Below are 26,771 nucleotides of genomic sequence, written 5' to 3' on the forward strand. Positions count from 1 at the left end.
ATATCTACAAATCCACGACTTTATTACCCTTGTTTATCAATTCGTTGAGGATGTTATTTCGTGGATGAGAGGTACCCACGAATTCCACGACAATTGAGCCACCACGAAATCTAATGATTCCACAGTATGTTTTGACGTTGGTGCATTGTGACGTGCAAACCAGGTTATACAAAGAACAAGTGCACTTAAGCTATAGAGAATGGGCTCTTTTTCAGTGCCATTTTAATGTAGAAAATATCAGCAAATTGCTTTTTTCTCGTAATAGCTCAGGACTGATGGATAAAACTGATTTATAATCACGCTTAAGTTTACCAAATTATCATACATTTTTGAAAATTAAAGATTTTTAAATGCCTATAAATAATCTTAATCCGGACAAATCGAACCGAACCTACTTGAATTGTGTCTATTTAAATCAGAGGAAGGACACATTTAAATCAACATTGTTCTGTTGGTGGATCGATTGGCGCGTTTGCTGATTTATACTTTTTGCATTATTTTACGTCTGAAAAAAATCGAATAAAGCTTTGAAGTTGCATATTACCATAGTGATCAAACAAACATTCCTGACCATGCAAATTTAATGGAAAGCTATTTAAAATGTGTCAATGTTTTACAGTAAGCACATTTGACGAACGTCTACCTGGATAGAACCCACGTGATTGTTTGAAATAATTTATTCAATGCGTGGGTTCAAACATGGGTCACGCAGGTAATAGCTTTTGCTTGATTTTGGAAAAATCTTAAAATTTCCATACTTTTTTCATTTTTTAGGTACCAGCCTAATGTAGTACAAACTTCTTATTTTCACGGGAATTTTCTAAATGTATAATGCGTATTTTGTCTTTTCCACAAGTTTGTACTCGGTTAGGCTGACAGTAAACCAAGGCTTTGAAATGAATGCCCCTCCTCGATTTACTATACAAAATCACAAAATGTCGGCTGACTCCTACTATGTTGTAAAGCTTCGTGCTTTTTATTTAAAATAAATTCAGCGCTAAAACTTGTTATTCTTATGTAATTTTATGTAATAGATATCAATAGGTGATGTTATGGAAAACATGCTTAATTTATATTTTCATTTTTCACTTATTACCGGGGCCCATAAGTGCACCCGTCCTTTAACAAAAAACGTCTATCCAATCAAATGCCGCGTTAAAACTAAAATTAGATTATAAAGGGTAAGGAGAAAGAATTCACAGTTAAAAACCTATTCAGATTTTGCATATTGTCAAACTGTTAAATTGAAAAATGGGGAATTACATACCTACACACAGGGACCGGGGGCACAGATACAATATGATATAATATAACAGATGGAATTAGAATGCAAAAATAATTTTTCTTTTAAAATCTGAACCAGGGGAAAAATATAAGTCAGATAACAACAAGGTACAAAAGAAAAATAACATTGTATTTATCGTTTACACTTTTAACCAAATTAAACACAAATTACATTTTACAGACTAATAAATTTTCTCCAAGAAATGTATAATTCTAAGAAAATTTTAAACTTAAAAATATCATATAACTTAATTTTTCTCTCTCCCTGTCTCTCTCTCCTTTTTAATGTCTGTCTGTCAGTCTCTTCTATCCCCTATAAAATCACTACACAAGAAATGCCAAGATTTACAAAAAAGCTTCTATAGATATATAGTAAAGATTCTAAATTTGAAAAATCGTGAACCCCAGACCAAAACTCGGGCCCCATGGACCTCTTGTTTTTGTTTTTGTTTTTGTTGGGGGGTTGTAGGTAATCAAACATAATAAATAAACATCATATATTTTACAGGTTTTGTTCTGCAAAAGATCAATTATTTTTAGAACTTAATTGTGTTTTTCATTTAGACTTTGTTCTATATCCTCTGTAGATAGTAGATCAAAATTTTAAAATAAACGTTAACCTGATTATACTTGCATTGACTAAGTACATGTATATGTCCCACTATTTCTTACGGAAATTAATAGTTATTCATACATGTATACTAGGCAATCCAAAGCATGACCTGATTCTTCTAACCTGAAACACTATAATTATAAATGCATTTATATATATTTACGATTTAAAATGCCAATTGTAATTTATAAAGCTATAATTCTTTATTTTTTTTTCGTTACATTCGTTACATCTTTATACTTTACTGCTGATTTTGCGTGGATTATTTCTTGATCGATCAAAACTTAAGCTACATTGAGAGCACGGATTATTCAGATTTGCACGGACTGAAGTCAGACTTACCAATGCAACCTTTTAAAATTTGATAATTCGATCAAAATTAATTATAAAATTGACGATTTTCTTATCTTTTTTCGAATGGTAAATATAGAGTGACACGTTGAACAAGGAATGTTTTTGTCATTAATTAGTCTTCGATACATACATCTCTGATGATTTTTTTTGGTTTGTTCAAGCAATGGTTAAAAAAAAGAAACCAAGCTTTTTTTTAAAATCAAACTTTGTGATGTCATATTTAAAACTTGTGGGCATTTAGATCAAAATGAAAACTATGAAAATAAAACTTTACATGTATATCTGTACAAAGAAAAAAAAAGCAAGAATGAAACTAAAATGATGATGTTCATTTTTAGGGGCCTAATCATAAATAGACCAACGCAGTTTTTGTATTATTCTGCAATGTTAGCTACCTTCATACCCGAATGAATAACATTTTATTATAAAAAAATTAATGTCAAATTGTTTAAAAGGGAATATAAATTGTTATTATAGTATTCCAGCATTTGAAAAGTTATCAAATTTAATAGTGACACTTATTGCTCATTTTTGAGCCTAGGTGTCCCTTATATAAAAATTAAATCAAGATTGTTACCACTATTAGTTTGTTAACTCACCATAGGTGATCATCGACAGTCCATAGCATAAAAACAATAAATGCATTATTATATATTTATAACATTTTTCGCATACAGTAGAAAAACAAAATCAATGTTCGATGTTGAAGCATCACACATTTTATAGATTGAAACAAGGAAGTTAAAATATAGTTTCCAGAACGGAGCAAAATATTACGAAATGAAAAAAGAGCTTTGAAAAAGACCCATGCAACCCCCAAAATATAAAATTTACAAAAAATCATTGACCAGACTCCAACACATCATCAGTTTCACGCAATCATAACAATATGTATTGATGTTTCAATATAAAACAGGCCATGCCTGCTGTCCGATCTTTTTGAAAATCGAAATTTTGAAATAAAATATTTTTAAAACTAAACTGATTTTTCAATAAATTTAAATGTTTTTTTATAATGCAGAGAAAGAGCAACAAAAATTTGTTGTCTTAGTGGTACGTAAACTATACGTAGATCAATCAATGTAGTTGAAAAGCTGGCGAACCATAGATTTCCGTATAAGTTCTGGCCCCGAGGTTATAAAACTTTTTCCACACTCGTACTCCAACTCGTACTCCGTACTCCGAGTATGTGTTCCACTGAGTACGGCTCTAAAAACCAAGGTTATCAAAGTTTTGGAGTACGTTCTCCGCTGAGTACTATTTGGAGTATGCTCCAAAAGCCGATCGATGAAATTTTACGTCTCTGGAAAAAGACAGAGAACGGTAATTCATGTAAATAGTCCTGGCATGTAGGCAAACTGTACATGTATTCAGATTAATTATTTATCAACAAAATGTAACACATTATTTACATGTACATATTACCTTCTTCATCTGCAAGTATGGAGGTGTGTCTGCATTTATAACTTATGAATTTTTGAGTAACAAAGACGATAAATCCAGTGTAATTGGTAGAAATATCAACTAATTGTGTTTGTGTCAAATCTCTCTCTAATAAAAATCAAATACTGGTAGATGGTTCGGAATGGATATCCTACCTTCCCGCAGTAAAATTAAGAAGAAGTTGCGGCCTATATTAGACAAAGAACACATCTAGATCTCTGCAGCTGCATGTAGTATGTATGGTCACCTAGGAAGCAAAATATGTACGTCATAATTTTAAAAATATTGCCAATACAAAACTTGAAAATTCGAAATCTTATCTTTATGTTTACATCTAATGCCCTTTAGCCTGCATTTTAATTACTTACTGCTGATTCTTGATTACTTTCTACATTTCCAAGTAAGATTGCTTTTTGTTAACTTTCAAAATAGGTTTTTATTATCTTTCATGGTCTTGATATCTCGAGATGAAAGATAAAAAAACCTTGTTCAAAATTACTCTAAAAACTTTTTGACACTACAGAGTAAAGGCGATTTATAATATTTATAATATTTTCCACATGCAGACAGTAGCTGTTCTATGAAAATTTAACAAAAAACAAAACAATCGTATAGATAAACCATAGGAAGTAGGATTCAACCCTCCGCCCCCCCCCCCTACTCTCACACACACACCAACACCAACTCCTCTTATAAATATTTAGTTCCAGGGGTAGATCCATAATTCGAAGTAAGAGGGGGCGTCAGTATAAGATAGGGAGTCTGGAGGCCGCTTTGAGGCCTCCAGATGGTCCAGGGCAAAGTCCTGTTGGTGACCCAGGGGGCAAAGCCGGTCCCGGAGGTTCCAGGATTCTAGAGATTTTGTAGGGTAAAAAGGAAGTCTTCAAATAGACGTTTGAGATATTTCTTTTCGTCATTACCGGTATACTTAAAGTAATAAAATTATTTACAATTCTTAAAGGTTTGTAGATTTAAGACCTACAGTCATCAAATCCCTCTGTCTTGTAGAAATCCAAGAAACATATCCTTTTAATTTTTTTTCTTTCGAATGACTGTAAATTAATCAGTTTAAAGTCAAGTTCAATTGGACAATGTAAATTAATGAAGTTTTAATAAAAGATAACTATATATACCAGCTTATATTATAATAACATTGGAAGAGTCGTTAAAACACTAGTTAGTATAACCAATTACTTAAAGTGGATATATGGGTGACTGTTCATATTTGAACACAAGGACAGCGAAACCAAAATGTTTTTTCTGGGGGTTTTTAGTTACACCATTGAACACATGCGTTTTCTTCATATTGCACCATTGAAATCAGTCTAATTTAGAAAAATCCCATTAAAATCCTTATTAACCATAGATGTACCTCTGTCCATCATAAGAAAACCGCAGTAGTAAACTGGAATGTTTTAAAAGAGTAATTAATTACATGTTTACCAAAACAAATTGATTTTGTGGAATTACAAATTAATAAATAAACAAAAAACCTATGATTTGTCCCTTAAGTATTCTGCAATGCACATACATATACGTTACTCTGTTCAAGGAATACTTTTGCATAAAAAGAATCTCTCTTCCCTGTCGCATATGTTGATGATGCAACTCGTATATCTTATGAAAGTAAAGAAATATTTTGCAAACAGTATAACTTCACGTTGCTTTTTATTTATACAAACACAAAACGGGAAGAGTGATAAAGTATTTGGGAAAAATAAGATAATGCATTAAAGCTGACACAGATTCATTAAAGTATTTAGCCGCCATATTATTTTTGATCGATCAACACTTGCTACTGGGATGATTATATCGGTCAGGAAAGTTACAGTTGGTTGCTTTTAGATTGCATAAACTGCATGAACTTTATTTTGTTCTAGTATGAAAAAAAATAATAGGAAGAACTGTCAGTGCAAAATTTATGGCATTTTGTCAATGTATTCGATTTATCTTAGATCGTGCTCTGCTGTCTTACTTTGTGCGGACATCAAACACGTGTGTTGTTTATAAAAAGTGCAGTAGTTCTGCATCATGTAGTAGTGACCGACATTATATTCAACATACTAAATACGCGATAATAAAAGAAAGTAATAAAGTTTACATGTACATGTTGTAGTTGTGTTTAGTTTGTAAAAATAAGCATTCTGTTTTCTGAAGTCAATGCATCCTCGATACGGTCAACTACAGTGTCTGGTTTGCGCATGTGCGATTATTTAATATTACAATATGCATACATGCATAAAACGTTTGAGTCTGTTTTGTTTAGTCCTTCTTTGGATATTCCTTACCAGTGCAGTGGCTATAAATGCATTTATACAAATCTTTGCTCTCATCGTAACGTGTTCACATGAATGAAAAAAATGAGCCTTAATGCAGTGAAACATGAATAGTACTCCCGTCCTAATATAGGGTGTCTGAAGCAATAAGCGTAACGATAGAAATCAAAAACTAGTATGGCAGTAGTTGGAGGTTAAAGGCAAATAATGCTTCTTTTAAAGTTGGTTGTACATGTAGTTTTATCATTGTCATTTGTTGTTGCTATGTGCATTTTGTCCTCATGGCAAAGTTTGATGCACTAATATACATCATGCAAAGGTGGTACTAAAGTGGTACATTTTACATGATAAAATTTGATATTATAATTGAAAATTCTACGTTTTTACTTTCAAAATACTGTAAGATAAGGAAATTTGTTATTAATAGACGGAAGGTTCTGAAATTGTTCTTTAGGTAAATGTATGTTAAGACTCTTTTAATAGAACACACCAAGACAGTTGATATGGCTAGATCAGCATACAAGCAGTATCTTTAAATAGAAACAAAAGCATTGGGAAGCATCTTGATATAATTACAAAACTAAAAGTTCGTATTTACAAAATTCAAAGTTGTTTTGATAGGTACGTTTTATTACATTTTCTTAAATCTCCATAGGAAAATAAGGACGCCCAATTTTTACAAAACTAGTGCGTGTTTGTCTATTGTTTTCCATTTAATGGTAGTTGTATATTTTAACATAACCTTATGGTAAAATGAGATCGAATAACAAACAAGCACTCATGGTTTAAAACAGAAAAAAACCTTTTTTTGTGTTTGCCTTTTTCTCTAAATTCATGACAAAGAATAGATAAGATTAGTATAATCAATTTTTTGCTCTCAGATAAAAGTGCAAATAAGCATGCTAACCAGCAGCACATGTCCACTAATAATTCACAAGGGAATGTAAAGACAATTACAGTAAAGTCTGGCGTCCAAATAAAGAGATGTAAGAAGATATTTATATGTGGAATAATTTGTTATGGACAAATAACTTAATCATTGGCTTGTTTGTATAATCATTTTAAAGTAAAATAAAACTCTGTTCAATATACTACATTAGTTAATTTGATATGCAAATTTGAAATTAATTTTAAAAGTTAACGTTTATGCCCTGTTTTGATTTATAACGATTTGCACCCTCTTCAAGGAAACAAAAAAAATTCTTTGGTAGAATCTGATTCTTCAACTTAAATACAAGAGAAATTTCTCTCTTTGTTTGACTTAATACCGGTAATTCATCCGCTATAAATTTCAGGTGTGCATAAAAATAAATATAATTAATTCTAACTAGACAACTCTCAGTCTGCAGAATATTTTTCTGTTTAAATTCTATATCCTTTTTATTGTATTGATTTTTTAAAGATATATTTTCTATCATGACAGAAAATTGCGTGAGTAAAGCAAAAGCAGATTATGAATAATATTTCCTAGCAATGAAGGACAGAAGAATTCTGTGGGTGTCAATGACCTTCACACTATTGAAAATTTATTGTGTCTTAAACTTATATTTCAATAGTATATTATGAAATAAATGTATTATAATTGAAAAAAAAAACCCAGTTTGTTCGATTGTCACTATATATAACAGCGTACGATACTTCATGTACAAAAACTACCAATACAAAATATATTTGTATCACATCGATAAATGAACATTGATGGAAAAAAATTATTGACCATTTCTTTTTATCCTTAACTGGAATCTAATTACAATTACGGATTATATTTTGACCATTGTTGATAAGTATACGATATTTAAAAAAAAATATGTTAATCATAATCGTAAATATAAACCAACATATCCATATATCAAATCATATACAGCTACCCCGATTTTTCTTAACTGTAGCTATTCAAGAAAAAACACCAGTATTTACAAAACTTGACTTGTTATGTTTAAAACTCGTTAAAAGAACATTTTAAAAAACTCATGCATCTTAAAGGGAAATTTATGAAAGTTATAATTTCTTTTTATAAATTTTTTTTATTTATCAATTAAATCTAAAGTCTATGTTCAGTAACATGTATTCTTAAAAAATATCAATAACACATTAGACTAATATCAAATACTGAAAAATCATTTAATTGAGTACTTAACATTGATAATTTAGGCAGGAAAGGACTTAAGTAAGTGTTTTATTTCAATGTCAAAATGTTAACCTTAAACTGGAAAAAAATATTCCCCTTTTCTGCAGCGAAATTTAATTGACACTTAACATAATGAAGTACAGTTTGAACGGAATGTCCGTCGTTTTGATACTTTGTAACAATATATTTCTTTATTAAACTGTTTTATTGTTATTGAAATCCTTACAACGAATTTTTAACGATACAATTATGAATATTTAATCAAACCAATATTAATTAGATAAAACTCTCGCTTGATTAATATGTAGTTGGACGATATATAAATATAGTCTAAAAAGGTACATGTAAGTTGAATATATAAAATAAATACATCTCTGCCTAATTAAGGGTATATTTTTTATTATAAGAAATATACATAACGTCACATGTCTGTGTAAATTAGTTTGACAGTTTTTGTGTAAAAAAGATTGTCCAAGCTTAAAAGGTAGATAAACAGACTTTTTAATGATATATTATATCAATTTGGTCTGAGGTTACTTAAACGTACAAGTAGCCGTATTTGTTGCAGAATTTCCTACGAATCTTATAACTGGGTTTTGTTTCCAATGTTAAAAAACTCATTTGGTCAATAATTTTGACACGAGAATAAATCTTTTAACTATAATAATGTATTTTATTCCTAAGAGATTTAAGGAGACTGGATGGTCAAAAAATCTACACAAAATGACACATCATCCAATTGAGTACTTAACATAATTTATAAGACTGAGAAGGACTTTGGTAAAGTATTTTTATGTGAAACGGGAAATCCAAACCTCAAACCGGAAAGAGCACGCCTCAGTCTCTTTTTTTCAGCGAAATTTATTCGGTACTTATCATATTGATAAAAATTTACACTGAACTGAATTTAATACTTTGTTTGTTAACTATTAATGTAACCCGAAAATGGCAACATTAAAGAAAGATCTAGACTTCAAATCAATATAAATTCTGAAAAAGTATAAGACCTACTCTAAAAAGACTTTCTATGAAAGCTTGGAATGCATACACATTTTGAAGAAAAAAATATAAACACAATTTGTACTTTTAATAACATGTATAGAGCAAAAAAGGTTACAATTTTTTTGCTATGTAAACAAAGTTTGTGTTATTATTTTAAATGGTGATGTAAAAATTCAAGTTTTGATCTAAAATGAATGTGTTAAACGTTGGGAACTGTTTATTTATGCTTAAATTGAATAAGAAGATAAATAAATCAGCTTAAAACGATTTTTACTAGTATTTTGAACCTTTGTAAATAAAAACATGGCACGAGCCTTGTTTACATGACAAAGAATTGTGAGCCCTGTATATTGCTTCTAACTCTACAACTGACTCTCAAATTCCAATTGATCGATCGCTAGAAATGCATTTCTAAAGCATTGTAAATAATAAAAACAGAAATATAGGATTTTACCATAATCGTGACCATGCCCTTTTAAAACCAAAGTCAAACCTTTTTAATAAAAAAAATAAGATGCTGCCATTTTACTTCAAGCAGGTTTTAAAATCACCATTGACCTTTGTTTTGATTGCAAAGTTAAAACTTGCTGGACTTCATGCACGGGTGCTCCGAGACAATAGACAATAGCTAAGAGGTTATATGAACATCAGCCCTATTCAATGTGTGATTTTACAACTAATAACTGGTACAACTAAATTAACTATTTTCCATTGGTAATAAACGGTATTTTGTTAAAAGTTGACTGGTGACGTCAAATTCCGCAAAAAACGAGTTATTGATTAGTAGGGGTATAACAATACAGTAATTGACTGTGTCTTGAGCAACAATTGATCTGCCCAAGGCTGAAGGCCGCGGACAACAGTTTGCAAGCCTGTCCAACAGAAAACTGTTCCCCGAGACACAGTCAACAACTGTGTATTGTTTCCCTGTATATGCCATATGGATCTTAATTCATTGAGGCATCATAAGGGTTATCCATAAATAGTTTTTTCTTGTTCTTTTTTCAACTGTTAAAGCAAAATTAAAAATAACGAGAATTTCCCCAGTTTTCCAACTTTTTAAACTCTCCTATGAGATTGCAGAGGCAGTGTTTATAGTTGATTGCTATGCAAATTCTTATGCAAAAGGATTTTTAAAACAAACAGTCTAAATGCATAAAAATTTCCATGATTAAAAAGGATTTTTTCATATAAAACCCTATGAAAAACATGAGATATTTATTCAATGATTTACCCAAATTGCATATGATTACGAAAGATGAATAACAGACATAAAGTGATTTCTTTTATTTTGAATTTTTTTTTCATAAAATTGTCAGGAGAGATCATGAATATTTAGATAATGATAAAAAAACATTTTATACTACATAATGAGGTGAATAAGTCAGAATATGTTTGATAGTTTCTGTATAAATACTCATTCCAAGCTTAAAACGTCAGTACAAACACTTTGGAGTATATAGGAAAACATTAAAAAAAATACAACAATGAAATATATATAGAAGCATAACAATTCTTTAGAGCCTCTGTGTACTTGACATTCCAGACTAGGCAGGAAGAGTAAATTCTCCAAATTTGACAATCTTGATTTCAATGACGTCACTCTTAGGCTAGCAAAATATAATACATCATTAAATTAGAACAATGGAACAATGGAACTTGCGCTACAAAAAGTACTGGATGTATTCTAATGTGAATAAAAATACATCTCATTTATTATTCACATTGGTATATACATTATTGTATTTTTTTCACATTTTCAAAAATGTTTGAAAAAAAAAATTGATACAGTGAGGAATTGCGCATGAATTTTTCAGTCAATATACTCTATACACTATACAAACCTGTCGCAGGGGAGCGGATATAAAAGTATAATTTTAATTAGATCGTTTTGTTTAGTAAAACATCAATGAAGATGTGTTTCTCAGCACGTTCTGATTATTATATATATGTATATCAACGTACCGTGATAACAGTCTTGTTGACGTCTATTTGACGACAATCCGGGATTTCAACATCATAGCCGTACAACCCCCCATTCAGTGGCAGCCGCACCCTCACGCATCTGAAATTCATTGCCGAAACAAAAATATACTCTTACAGACATTTTATATTGTGGAATCACAAATTAATACATATAGAAGAAACCTGTCCAAGTACATCAATCATACATGATGATATTTTTGGCATAAGTCGTGGAACGAAACCCAAACCTGACATAAACCGTGTGATGTTTGAGTATAAAGATATCAGATAGATATGAGATATCACATGCTTTGTCGCATATGTAGAACATTTAAACGTGTAATGCGTCTGATATATATTTTAAAGGTATCATGTGTAACGATTTCTACAAGTAAGAGGATCTAATAAATACTTTGATAGTTTCCTTTCCGGAAAAAATCAACCCCCTAACTATTATGTGATTCGTGCACTCTGAGTCGGTAGACCATTCATAACATCATACGCCGCGCGGATGAATAACGTGACAACGAAGTGCGTTGTTCACGTCCTTACTCACGTAGACGTGTTCGTGGAGTTCGCTTTGATGGTGCTACTGTGATTTGAAAATTTTTCTCCCTTCAAAGGTCCATCCTGCTGCGATGTCACTTTTGTCTCTCCTCTTCCATCCCTAAAATTTGTATGTTAAGATTTATCAATAAACCTGAAGGTTCCTTTCATTTACTAGATCTGGACTTTAGATACTGTTACCTTTCAGTTCCTTTGATAACTTTGAACGACTTCCATAGTTAAGCGTTAATCCTCGTTAAACTCGTGTATGTTTGGTTTTTATGGGGCCATTACAGTTTTTTGGGGACAAGAGAGGGAGTATTAAGGTTTTACAAAAATATCTCATATCTTTTGTGGTTGTAGTTTTTCTTTCTGGGTTTTGTTTTGGTTTGTTTTGTTTTTTGTTTTTTTGCAAAAAATATATAACCGTATATGTAAAAAAAAACAACTTTGAATAACTTTGGTGTAAAAAAAATATTTATGGGAATGGATAAAGTGTCTCGTGGGCTTCATAAAAAGAAATTGAAGTGAAAACTACAAAAATCTTAAAACATCTGCATTACTAAATATAATTGTATTTAAAGGTGCTAAAAATTAGTATTACATAATTTTTTTTTTTGATTTTTCTTAGATTCTTTTTTACCAATGATAAAGATTGAACACAACATTTGATCTTGAGACATGTTGCTTGAACAAAACAATAGGTATTCAAAATAATTTATTGACCAAAGATTTGTGAAATACTTTTTTATTGTTATTTGAAAATGTTAAGTGCCTATCTAGATTTCAATTCTACGTATACATCTATTTGCAAAATCTAAAAGAATGTACCAAACAATTTTAAATGGTGGTGTATTCAGTCATATGAAGTAAGCATTGTACGATTGTATATTAATCTACACATTATTAGACTGATACAAACAAAGATAAATTTCTGTTAGTTTCAAACTGTTGACAAAATTAAATTTGCAAAATTAATGCTTATTGGATAATTTGAGAAGTATTTCACAATAATTAAATGGTGTTTTATCTCCCAAGTTAATCCGCTTATATTGATAAATAGACTTCGGGGTGTCAAGATATTAAGAAAAAATCAACCAACAATGATGATAACGATGATATCGATATATTGGTCATTCATTGGGTCGAAACACATGCACAAAACCCTGTGTTCTATGGAAGAACTAATACACAATTAAATTGTTAAACTAACTTAAATTTTTGACTTATCAATCAACGTACCGTTCAATTCGCTCATCGCAGCCATTTCATTTACTTCAAAAACAAGACATGCCTGTCTGGCTGACAGGATGATAGTTTGCTATTACCAATCACAGAATTTTCAGTTAATTTAAAATTACCTATTAATTAACGATACTACATGTTATCTTGTACATTCTATAATTTCACTTGTTTGGTTTTGGGAAAAGGTTCATATACTAAGCTTCTCAATCAAATATGCTTTTAAAATTTCACTTTAATTTAATGGCCCTTTATTTCAAAATCATTACTTGCAACACAGATGCAGTATCCTCTGTAAATATATCATCGTCCATTGCTGCCTTATATAGCCGTTGCTGACTAGGTCATCTTTGAAGAATAACACACAGGGGTTTCTTATCTCATTAAAGATCGGCACAACTCGGAGATCACCTGCAGCTGGGATTTTCAACACACTTAATTGAGCTGTGCGCTCTTATCTGAAGCTAGTCAAATGTGAAAATTGTTGTAAACTGATTTATTTGTATCAAATAAAAATGTTTTTCGAAAAAATATGATTTCGTGTCACCTCTCCTTTCACAAAATTACGTTAAATTATTAATTTCAACGTTCACACAAAAACCTTAAACGTTTTGTGAGCAGTAACTTATTTTTATATTAAAATCCACATTTAAAAATTAAAATCTGCATAGTGATTACTTTTTGTAACAAGGAATTACTTACTGATATAGAGAAACTTGCGTTGCAACTATCCAATAGCATCCGAAATCTACATTTGCGGAGTTTTTATAGAAAATGAGGTAAGACCTCCCTCAGGTCAAATGTTAGTATGTGAACTAACCAATCAAAATAAAGATTGCCAAGTATGGTTCAAAGCTCAAAGAAACAACATTGTTTTAATCACAATATTATATATATACAATGTATATATATATATATATATATATATATATATATATATATATATATATATATATATATATATATATATATATATATATATATATATATATATATATAATTTAAAAATGATATATATCCAGAATAAAATCACAAATTGATCCTATTAACCGCAAACTTTGAGGTAAAATCCAGTAACTTTTATGGATTGCCCAAAATTCACAAATCTAAGGAAATCCAAGACGCGGTAAAAAATTGTGCTGATATATATATTAAAATACCTCAACCAACCGATTTGAAAATTCGTCCTATTGTCGCTGGACCAGCATCAAGCACTCAAAGACTAAGTAACTTACTGGACATTATACTGAAACCTCTTTGTGAATTATTACCTAGTTACGTCAGAGATGATATGGATTTTCTGAACTATATTCCTAAAAGTGTTGATCCTAAAACAATTCTCGTCAGCTTCGATGTTATAAGTCTTTATACTAACATCCCACATACATTAGGACTAGAGGCCATAAATTACTGGATAGACAGACATCCAAACACTCTAAATACTCGGTTCTCAAAAGAGTTCATACTTGAAGGACTAAAATTAGTTCTGGAGAATAACCACTTTCACTTTGACGAGGAATTCTTTTTACAAACAAAAGGTACCGCTATGGGGACTAAAGTTGCGCCCACATATGCTACGTTAGTAATGGGGTATTTAGAAAATACACTTTTTGAAAGAACATCAGAAGTGTTTGATGCCGAACTTAGTACCTATATAGGATCCAATTGGAAACGCTATCTTGACGACTGTTTCATTTTCTGGACTAAAGGGGAAGACGACTTAGAGAAATTTCATTCTTTACTAAATACTTTAAATGAATCAATACAATTTACGATGGAGAAGAGTGACAAGGAACTTCTATTTTTAGATCTACGTATTATAAAAAATGGGTCATGTATAACAACGGATTTATACTGTAAGCCCACGGACACACACCAATATCTGCATTTTAGATCATGCCACCCTTCCCACACAAAACGCAATATTCCGTTTAACTTAGCACGGAGAATCTGTACAATTATCACAGACAAAACCTTACGATCTAAACGTCTGGAAGAATTAAAAATATTTCTGCAACGTCAGAGATACCCGAAAAATTTAATCAACGCTGGAGTAAAAAGAGCGACACAAATTCCATTACATGTTCTACGTAATCCTCGCCGGTCTTCTAATAATCGCAACAACGACGGGAAACTTGCTTTTGTTGTGACCCACAATCCAAGGAACAGAAATATTCTAACAGACGCAAAACGACTTTACCCTATATTAGAACAGTCAAAAAATATGAAGAAATTATTACCATCCGAGGACATAATCAGTAGCCAACGACAAGCACCAAATCTTAAACACATATTGACCAAGGCCCGATTTACAATGCAGGAGGAAATTCCATCTGTGAAAAAATGCGGCGACCCGAGATGTGGTACATGTGCCTACATAGAAGAAGGAAATACAATTCTACTAAAATCTGGGATGGAAATTCGCGCCAATTCGTCGATGAACTGTAAATCGGAAAATGTTATTTATTGTGCTATTTGCCCAACATGCAAAGAATTTTATATTGGACAGACGGGGAAACTAAACGCGCGTGTTCGTGTCCACAAGCAACAGATTAAAGACCCGAGTGTTCGTAATACTCCATGCTGTGAACATTTTGCTGAATGCGGCCAGGGAAAATTTACCCTATTCCCATTTTATAAACTTCCAAATGAAAATGAAATACTGCGCTTAGCCAAGGAAGACCACTTTATTAAATTATTTAAACCAAAACTGAATCGCACCCAGTGAAAAATTTATTATATGCATGTGATATAATTGAATCATTTGTTATATTTGCGATTATTATTTTTTTAGCGCCTTTTTGCTCTGTGACTCTAACTTTCCGCTACTTTAACGTTATTATGACGTCACAATGAACTTTTGCTTATTGACGTTACTACGTTACATATTAGTCATTTGTACATAACTGCCTGAAGAGCCAGGAATGGCGAAAACGTTTGCGGTTAATAGGATCAATTTGTGATTTTATTCTGGATATTTATCATTTTTAAATTATTTAAAACTGTGCCGATTTATTTTTTGTTGTATTGGGAAATTATATATATATATATATATATATATATATATATATATATATATATATATATATATATATATATATATATTTATATATATATATATATATATATATAAATGTTTAAAAAATCCAGTAAAATATGTCTTTTCTACATGCATATATACAAAGAAATTAGAAACGCTAGCACATTACAAATCATAAAACAATGCAAGTCTTAGCATGTAAATGCGGTTCGAAATTTGTTTACTTTTCAAATTTTGAGCATAAATCAGATTGATTAATAATAAATAGAAGATTGATTTGTAAATCAAACCCGCCGGTGACATTATATGCACCAAGCAAAAGTCAATTTTGTGTAACAAAAGTATTGCATAGATAGCATTTTACTTAAAGGCTGGATCTGACCTAGTTGAATAATCACACGATAAATAAAAAATCCTGCATAGCACAAACACGTGTTAAAATAAAAGACAGCAGCACATGGTTTCACTATTTATTTTCCCGCTTTGTAAATACTTGTTTTATATAGCGCATCCATATATTATTTCTATAATTAAATGTTTTCTTTCTATAGTTCCTTTTGTCCTTTAAACGTCTAGGGGCTTCCGGGTCAGCCTTGAATAATATTGAAGTACGTCTCTATTCACATTTTCATTCCAATACCAAGTTCCAAGGAAAGTACGCTCTCTATACTGTTCATTTCCAAATGCTAACCTTTTGTCTTGATAGACATTCAAAGTATTATGATGTTTCCGTTCTCTTACATATTTATTAATGGCCATGTTCCTGTCGTGGGTATGCACATTCACAGAAATATTAATGTCCCTGTTGTCAAAAATTTATTGTGATCCAACTGTCTCATGCCTTTGAGAAACAGGTTCCTCTGCCTTAATTACATGAGCACAATTAAGAACTTTATGTCTTACTAGTGTCTTGTGCATATTTTCGCCTTCCATGCCGTGCATCTGTAATTATGTCTATTCCATCCAAGTTTTCATATAATCCAACTTCTTCAAGAATGGCAGTGTTGCACGAATCTTCTAATTTTTCTTGTACAATCGGTTTATACATTTTAAAAAATGCGCCCCTTTTTCCAACGAAGAGAACACCATGTCCTGCAGCATTACAGAATCTTGAATAATGAGAAGTTAACATTCCTCTGCATAGATTTGCATGGTTGATTCTTTCATTAACAAGATACATCCAATTTGGTAGGTATGGAGATGATGCCCAGATGTAGGAATGTTTTCCTCTATTGCTTCGGGTACAAACTAGTTTCAAGGAGCTCAAATTACTTTTTTCTGACTTTTTTTTTAACTTCAAGAGTTCATTAACAGTACTTTCCGTGGGATGCTGAAACATCGATCAATTTTCTTACAACTTGCAATGATGTCACACAAAAATCCTGCTTCACTTGACTCTTATTTACTTTGTTGTAAGTTGCAGGTGATTTAAAATCATCATCATTTGTTTTAAGAAATTGTCTTCAGGTATCCAGCAATGATTTCATGTTGTCCGTGTTATTAACTGCCCTCCCTAACTTGCCTACCAAAACATCCCTCACATTTTGAAGATTTTGCATAATTTCCTGATTTTTCTCCTCGGTAATCCGCATCTCAAACTTGAAATTACCTGGCCGATTTTTCTTGGTTTCCGACATTTTCTTGAAGTCTTGTAATATCTTTACAATGTTTACTTGCTATGTTGTGAAATATAATATTGCTTGCACTTTTATGTTTCATAATACAGACTGGACCATTTTTTTTCATGTGATGTACCAGGATACTTATTTTTATTACCATGAGTATATATATATATATATATATATATATATATATATATATATATATATATATATATATATATATATATATATATGAGTCCAATATGATTCAAAGTTTACTCTTAATGATCAAGTTATTTCATTCACAGGATGAGGCTCTGCCATTTATTCAACTGAATGGGAACTGAATGGTCTGTAAAAGTGGCTGAATGGCATAGCTATTATGGCATAGGTATTAGTTACCTTTCAGTCACATTTCAGTTGACTGAATGGCAAGCATTCATCCTGTGATTATTACTGAGCTAAGTGAAGACCTTAGGGTTTTAATAAATTTGTTGAACAAAACAATCATCAACAATCTCAATTTACCCCTTTGTAGAAATCAAATGGAATAGACCAGTTACAATGAATCGTGTGAAGTTAAAATATTTTCACAGTGGGGAAGTCACTCCCTGCATCCTGCCAAATATCAATAAATCTATTAATCAGCCCATTTCTCGAGGTGAGCCCTCAGTGGGGATCAAAATGTTTGTGGATGCCGGGAAAATCTGAAGATAGTTTTGTGGTAATTGATTTTTGTACTTATATTTAGTAACAACTTTGCTGAACAGAAAATAAGAATCTAATGCTCATTAAAATGACCATATACATGGTGCCATGATAGTGAAATTTCCTTGCCCCATGTACCCCAGTACCCCATGCCTTTAAACTTTCCCTCTTATTCAGGCCATCATTCTTGCAATAAAGTGGAGGAAAGTGAGAACTCAACATTCCTTATAATTTCTTTGAGGGTGAATCATAATCAAAGGGAATCAATCATTCATTATGTATTTTTGAGATGGTTGACAGTTTGTTATTGTCATCTTTTTTCATACACTGGCTAGAACCATGCATTTAAAGTTGCGGCTATGCATGACATCAGGTGGTGACATCAAATCGAAGAAAATATAACCGGACAATTAAATCTGATAATTGTCTTATGTATCTACACGTTTGTTCAAAGCACTATATTTTACGAAATGAATAAACATTCTATGTAAAATGTTTTTTGGTATCCATTTTTTTACATTAACTAAATCTAAGCTTCAGACCCGATACGACGCTCAGAGTGGCGATTTTTGCACGTTTTGGATGCTTTGTTTATGAAATTAAAATCATTTTTTTATGTTGCAGTTTTTTCTTTTGGGAGGGGGGGGGGGGGGGGGCAAAGGACACATAACGTAACTTTAGAACTATATGAAAATTATGAACGTTTTTGCTATAATACAAGTAATTAATAAGAGAACTAATTTAACTGTGTTATATATGATTAACATATTGTACAAAGTTCAACTTTTGGTTACGGAACTTATTCATTTTTTTATAAGTTAATCAATTAATAGCAAAAATATATTCTCAAAATCTTTAAGTTTGAATAAGAATAAATGTTAACTTTGCAATCGTTTAGACGTGATCTTCTGTTTTAAATACACTCAGGAAAAGAGTATGTCGATTTTTTTCTTTTCACTATATATTTAATTGAAAAACAAAATTGTTCAAAAAATTGTTAAACGTAACCCGTTGACTGATTTTAAAAGACTTTGATAACCTGAGAATTTCTACAGATTTTTTGGGCATCATACTGTGGTTTCATCAATATTCGTTGAATACCAATTTTCGTGGATGTTGTTGTTAAGTTGATCCACGAAATTAAATGTTCATTAAAATGCAATTTCTATTAAGATTTTGCATTGAGAGGATCATTGGCCTCGAATTTACGTATCCTTGAAACTGTGATTTTCCATTTATCCACGAAAGTTGATACCCTTTATCATTAATGAAACCACAGTATTTGGATATTTTTTAATTGTTTTGTTTCTGAGATCATATTTAAAAATATCTTAGTGTTGTGTTTGAAATACCAAATTTTACAAATGAATTGTCAAAAAACTATTTCAATGTATGTCAAAAAGGTTGAATTGAATTGAATCTACTGTAATCAATAAAAAGTGCTTCAAAATCTGACAAAAAATAACACCAGAAAACGCTTTAAATTAAGCCCTCTATTCAATGAAATATAGAGAGAAAAAAGAAGAAAAAATTCACATACTTTTGGCACTTGAGTATATTTTGAAAAACGAAGAGAATCCGCAATTTAGGGTGTACAAGGAGTGTGGAAGATTTTTTCAAAGGATCTTGTTTTTAATCAACGTATAAAGAATAGGAAGCTTAAAGATTTTTATAGAACACATAAAGAATAACAAAATATTACGAGGACAGCGCACCAGCAGTGTTTTATTTTAAAGAATATACACTTTAAACATAAAATCCATCTACATATCGCATTGTATTTTTTTGTCTAAACGTTTGCAGCAGCGTACATTGTACATTGTATAGACAAAAATATGGATAGAGTGTTTGAGGGGGGAGGGGAGGGGCCTTGAAGAGTATTCAAAGAAATGAAATAACTTTTGACCTATTGTAGGAAAACATATTTAAGTTGGGAAAAATGTAAATTTTGAATAATAGCGGTTAAAAAGGAGAAAATATTCTGCATTCACACAAAATTTCACCATTTATACAATATGAAAAGAAGATCTGGGGGATGAAGAACATCCAGATAAAAGAGGGGACAAATTCTTTACTAATTTCCGTCTATTTTTTCGAATTGAAACATCTTTTGGAGAGGAAGAGTAATAAAAAAATTAATTGTTTGGGTCGCATGCTGACTGACGTTTTTCATACTAAATGTTAGACCATAGTTAATCACCTAATTATGTACGAACTTTTCCGATTTATTTTTCCCGATTACGAGAAAGAGCACACGGCGGGTGTGACCGGTCAGCAGACGACGCTCACTCCTCCAGGGCACCTGATCCTATCTCTATCTATTTGGAGGTCCGTGTTGCTCTGCTTTGAATTTGTATTTCGTTTGATGGATTTTTGAGATGGTTCACGGTTTGTTATTGTCATTTTTTCATTCAGAAGTATTTTATTTGATTTGATTATTCTATGCGTGTACAGGTTAAAGTATTTATTAAATATTCATTAAGGTGAAAAATTATTAAATAATACGTGAAAAGAGGAAACAGATGGCTTCATTTAGTACATTTTCATAGTATATGTACTAGTGTCATCCTTAGCTATATAGCCCCGTGAATGGTTCTGCCTGTGTCATATTGACACTTTCAAAATGCTGTTTTCACACAGATTGATTACTCATCAAATTAAATCTTATTTAATATCCTCACGGAACTTAGCATAACGGAACCCCTTTTATCCCCCAGATTTCTGATTAAACAATAAGTAATAATTATTGCTCATCACAGTCTCTTGACTCATATATGTCACAGCAAGCTATCTAGTTACATAAACCAGCATAAATATGGGTTATTTTTACTAACAGTAAGCACATACTTATTATAGTGATCATGTTTAACATGCTTCGCACTTTCGAAATGTCAATTGTTTATAATTGTTTTATAATTTCTCACGATCATACCAGAAGTGTTTCCTTTATGTACTTAAATGTATGAAAAGCCACTTTGACAAAGGCTTGAGAGAGAGACAGAGAGAGATAAGAGATTCTTAACTTTAAGCTTAGGCCTCTGTTGTAAAAACTATACGAACAAGCCACAACCAACTGTTTTGGAAACAAAAGTAGGGATAGAAAATATGCTTATATAACAAGGCAATAAATTTTGATTCTAATTCTCTTGATAATTTAATAATTTGCTTAATTTTGTTTAGAACCAAACAGTAGGATCTGAATAAAGTAGTGTGCATTTCAATAATATACTTTATATCTATTTTTAATGCCAATTTCCTTATCATTCATGTCTAAAATTTAACGAAAATACTAGTTCTCTTTTTAAAGTATGCCATAAACACAAACCAAAACAGCATCAACCGCGCATTATCCTAAATAGTTATTAATGACATGGGTCATTTAACCTACCAAATATAGACCAAGAGAAAACTGTACACAAATATTTATTTTCAAATCATGTGGCCACCCGTTGAGACACAGACACCGCCACACCAGGCATTGTATCGGGTTTGAAGATTAGATTACTAAATTAATGATGCTGACCTACTACTTAAAACCAAGTTTTATTCGGGAGCGAGATATTTTTGTGAGGTTCGTGGAAGCCTCGTTGCAATGTGAACAAGGCAAAGTGAAGCAAAAGAAGTAACAACATGTAACAAAGTAAGTACATGTATTACAAAACCATGTATTACAATCATTTAATTTTACGTAAAGAAACATTGTAACAAGAATTCTAGATCAATCAGTTTTTTAAATTTTACATATTTGATAAAACTTTTTTTTTTCAATTTAATAAAGCAACATGTTCAACTTTATGCACATTCAACGAAAACAGAAGACTTTTTTAACAGATATAGAACAAAGCTTGAGTTATAAAGTATGAAACCTCTCCAAAGAGTTAACATTAGAGGAAGGTTGTCCCAGAATATTTTCAACGTTCCGTGATGATTGCCTCGTTTTGAATAACACTCTTTTTCTTTATAACTACTGCAAATAAAGTTTTTTGGCATATAGGAATCAACTTTTCCGTCTGTCCATCTGTCTCTGCAATCGGTCCGGCTCATATCTTTCTTATGGAGAAACAATTTTGACCCATGGTCATTGGGGCCAGTTCAAGGTCATTGAAAGAAGAGGCGCATAATTCGTGGCTGGTCTATATCTTTTTTATGGAGAAACATTTGAAGTTTTTATTTCACACAAACATTGCTTGATCTGAGGACGTGTCATAATTTAATACAAAATAATTTGGGTAAGTTCAAGGACACCGGAAGGAAATGTAAATGATTTGTGTCCGGTCAAAGTCTTCCTTATGGAGAAATATTGGAACTCCCAAAATCACACAAAGATTGTGTTTCATTATTTTGATCCAACGTATTTTGTGCGTAGTTCATGGTCATTGTTAAAAATGCATAATTCCTGTCTATGCCATATTATCTTATGAAATATGATTAGAAGTTAAGACTTGGCGCAGAGATTGCCTGTGACTTGAAAATATGGCCTGAATATAAGCTTTGGTCATTTATTCAAATTTAAGGACACTAAAAGGAAATGTAGGTAATTTGTGAATAGTCTATATCTTTGTTACGGAGTAACATTAAACGTTTTTACTTCACACAAACATTGCTTATGACCTAAAGGTGTGTCATGATTTTGAATCAAGGACATTTTGGCAAGTCCAAGGTCAGCAGAAGGAAGGGGCATAATTTGTAACCGATGGAAGGAATATTGGTCGACGTGAAAATGAAAGTAAAATGTTTGTCAAAATAGTTTTTTATTTCATTATATTTTATTCAATTGATTTATTTTTTATTCAAAAGGTAATTCTCTGTACAACAAAAATTAAATAGGTGTGATGTAATGTTTTAACCATATCCAATCAACAGAGAATCAGCAAAACCGAAAATAAGAATAAGCAATATACGAGTTCCTCTCTAAATGGTTCTCACTCAATGACAAAAGCAAGTTTAATTTTCTAATGACATTTGATAAAAAAAACTATACTTTTTGGTAAATTCAAAAACAGATATATGTATAGACTTCAAAACTTATTGTTTTTTACAGTAAAACAATTTATTTTTGCCAGTAAATATAAGAATGTCCCAAATCTCTCGACGCTCATGTTAAAACGAACTGTCACTGATAGAATACATATTGAGAAACTACTGTTGCATAAGAATTGTTAATTTGCTGAGTTTGAAAAGTATTGGCGAACTATTTGTGATTCGTTATAAAATGTGGTTATAATAGCTGCAAGAAATTGTAAGCAAATTATGGCAAAAGAAAATATAAGTCTACTATTATGTATCCTCTTGCACATGTATGACTTTTTGATAGATAGTGTTCCCCTCTCTTTCTCCACCCTCTTTCACCCCCCCCCCCACCTCTTAACTAAAAATACTCAAACTTCCATGGTTGATAAAAGAAAGTATTCGAGATTGTGTGTGCATATATATGTCTGTTTGTCGATGTATACACTTGTCTGTACATGTGCATGTTTATCTACGGTATGTGACTATGTTTATACTTTTATCTTAAATGAAGTGAATATGTGATGTGTATGCACTGTAAACTAAGTATATGAGAAGATGTGAATAATTTGTACATGAAAGTTTGAATAAAAAAAAGATATGGTTGTATTATCTTTCTTTCCAGTAAGTAAGATGTACATGAAAAAAATCAATGAATAATTTTTTTTTAATCCATTGAGATTATCTTTTACTGATATCAAAGAAGTTGTCTAAAATGATTTATTTTCTTAGGGACTGTATAGGACAAAGAAGGATGTGTGAAATCTCATCACTTTGCTACGTCTAGAACTAACATGATAACTTTATTGATAGTGTTTTGTATCCTCATTTCAACCACAAATTTTCTTGTTTATTGGCCAGTACTGGCTTAAGGCGTGTCCAATACATACTCGCCGTATGAATAGCAGAAATGACGCTGTGGAATTGTCCATTTTAACTTAGATTTTTATTAATATGCTATTGGATTTTTAAAAAAAATATCTCTTCCTCCAAAACATGCAACGGCTCTGTTATTTTATTCATCTGTGACAAATAAAAATATACATAAATAAACAATCATGTACAATAAAATTAACCCAAGCAGAATTCTCAATTATCGACTGTGACAAATTCTCAGCTTAGTAGGAGAGAATATATAGAATTATATTAAAACATTAAACATACAGGTACACGTTACAACTGTTAAACAAGAAAAGTAATTCTGGTACGCGATCTAACTGGTAGATCTAACTTGTAACCTATACGTACAAGTACGCGTACCCGTTGGTCTGCTAAGCCTCTCTAAAAATATTAAAAGAACCTTGCAACCTGCTAAAGTCTTAAAATAAAAAAAAGATTGCATTATTTAACCGACTCGAAACTACGGAAGCGTATAAACTATTATGTCGTTTTAATCATAAAATATTTTGCATTGTATCGAGGTGAGTTAACATAATTTAAATCACTTTTTTGTAATTGATCAGTTTTCTTGCTATCTGCTATATCGATGTAACAAAATACAGATTTGAAAAAAATAATTTAAGAGAGAGTTTTAGTTACATCGAGAAAGAAATGTTGACATAGAACAATGTACATGTATATACATTATAAGTATATTGACATAAATATTTTTTCCCTTTCTTGGAAACATATGGCAAACATTTTTGTTATGGAATAAATTTCACGGGGGGGGGGGGGGGGGTTCCTAATGGTGCGTCATCTCAGTCTGAATCTAGCTGTAGGATACACATGTACACTGGCTTTTGTGGAATCATTGGCATTCGTGTATGCTCAACTTTCATAGATGCGTTAATGCTTATTATTGTCATCTATGAATTAAAATCACAACGATTTATGAGTATTTGTATTAATATATCTTTTATTTAAAATACATGTAATTCCACGAAATGTTAGAATTAACCTATATTTAAAAAAAATAGCAATCCACAAATAATGGCTCCATGAAATTCAATCCACAATAAAGGAATTAAAACTCTAAAATTCAGATATTTCTTTTATTGTTAAATATCCCAATATCTGCATTTGTAATCGTAGTTAGGGGAGGTAGACATTAGCAGTACCCCCCATATTATGATAATGATTCAATAATCACGTCTCCTATCTATGAGGCTAAAATGTTTCACCCATCTGTCTTCGTCTTCAAATTGATATCACACGATGTCGAAGCAATTTTCTTTGATGATCACCCACCCTCTCAACTACAATGTAATCTACATGTTATTACGATACCAAATACTATCATGCATGGACTAAATGCATGAGCGTTGTATTTTCTCATTACCATGATTTGATGTTAGTGTTTTCTTTATTGGCGTGGTAAACAAACTCGCAGCAAATCATGTCAAATGAGAAAAGGCAACATGCATGCTATCAGTTCATGCATAATATTATTTAAAAGCAAATACAATTATTGTATATTTGGTTTCGACGCTTTAGTAAATTTTTTTTGGTGGTGGTGGTGTTGGGTGGGGGGGGGGCGTAATATGAAACGTGTAAGTAAAGGGGTCCATGTAGTTTTAATGTTCAATTACGTATATCTGTCTCAAAACTCATATCCCGTGTTTATTGGAGAGTAACACACACATAGAAAATCATAAAGAACTGCTAAACGAGGCCGGGTCTAATTTGTTCAGCCCTAGATTTTTCAATGAAATTTCTTATATGAATTTCTACTGAAATAATTATTATTTTAAACAAAAAAATCGGACATTTACAACATCGTTTGCTTAGGGGGTAATCTCAAAGTTTGTTAAGTTTTAACATAGGACTCTATTGGATTTTGATTAAAATGTATCAGTTTTGCACATTTTTTATTCAAACTTCTGCCCTAGGGATTTTTTTCATGTTCTACATATCAAGGTTATTGCTATAAGACTTCAAATGATCAAATAAAAAAAACCTTTTACCTCCTGGTATGTTCCAGGGGTCTCATCGAAACTTTATTTGTATGCCAAATTTCTCATTAGTATTTTTATGTGATATAGGCGAAAATTGTGACCTTTATAGTGTTATTTAAACATTCTAAACATATTTCAGTAATAAATAAATAAATATATATATATATATATATATATATATATATATATATATATATATATATATATATATATATATATATGTTTTCACATATGTAGGGTCATAACTATAAATTAAATGGTTACTGTCTTGAAATACATGTATTAAGCTACATTTAGTCGGAAGAAAATGTGACAGAGGGCAAGGCTTGCTGAATCCTCTTCATGTTTTCGACCCAAGCCCAAATATAGCTTATACCTTAAGACATTTATGTTTATTCTACAATATAATATAAATTTTACGCCTCAAACGAGCTATTTTAAACAAATTTCGCTGAATATCTGCAGTTGATATTATCGCGCCATGGCGTCAACCAAGCAAAAAAATATAGACCATACAGCAATCCTCTAACAGCGATAATAAATACTTAAACGGATTGCAATTATTATAAAGTAATTACTGTTCTTTGTTTTTGATTTATTTCAAACTGTCAATGTCAGTCTACATGTGCCGTCTACAGCTATATTCAGAATTCAGTGACGTCACT

General features: G+C 31.3%; 2 protein-coding genes across 2 annotated transcripts in view; both read right to left on the reverse strand.

Moving 5' to 3' along the window:
* The window catches only part of LOC128162294 (multiple epidermal growth factor-like domains protein 10), a 76,571-nt gene that overhangs the window by 15,747 nt on the left and 34,053 nt on the right, over positions 1-26,771 (reverse strand). The window lies entirely within an intron of this gene.
* Positions 10,479-13,587, reverse strand: LOC128162443 (uncharacterized). The gene is made up of 5 exons (XM_052825657.1): positions 13,556-13,587; positions 13,123-13,317; positions 11,622-11,732; positions 11,066-11,165; positions 10,479-10,710 (listed from the first exon to the last, which is right to left on the reverse strand). The coding sequence occupies exons 2-5, from the start codon at positions 13,158-13,160 to the stop codon at positions 10,648-10,650; spliced, it is 312 nt and encodes a 103-aa protein (XP_052681617.1). The 5' UTR covers positions 13,161-13,317; positions 13,556-13,587; the 3' UTR covers positions 10,479-10,647.

This window comes from Crassostrea angulata, chromosome 9, assembly GCF_025612915.1.
Source record: "Crassostrea angulata isolate pt1a10 chromosome 9, ASM2561291v2, whole genome shotgun sequence".
Lineage (NCBI taxonomy): Eukaryota > Metazoa > Mollusca > Bivalvia > Ostreida > Ostreidae > Magallana > Magallana angulata.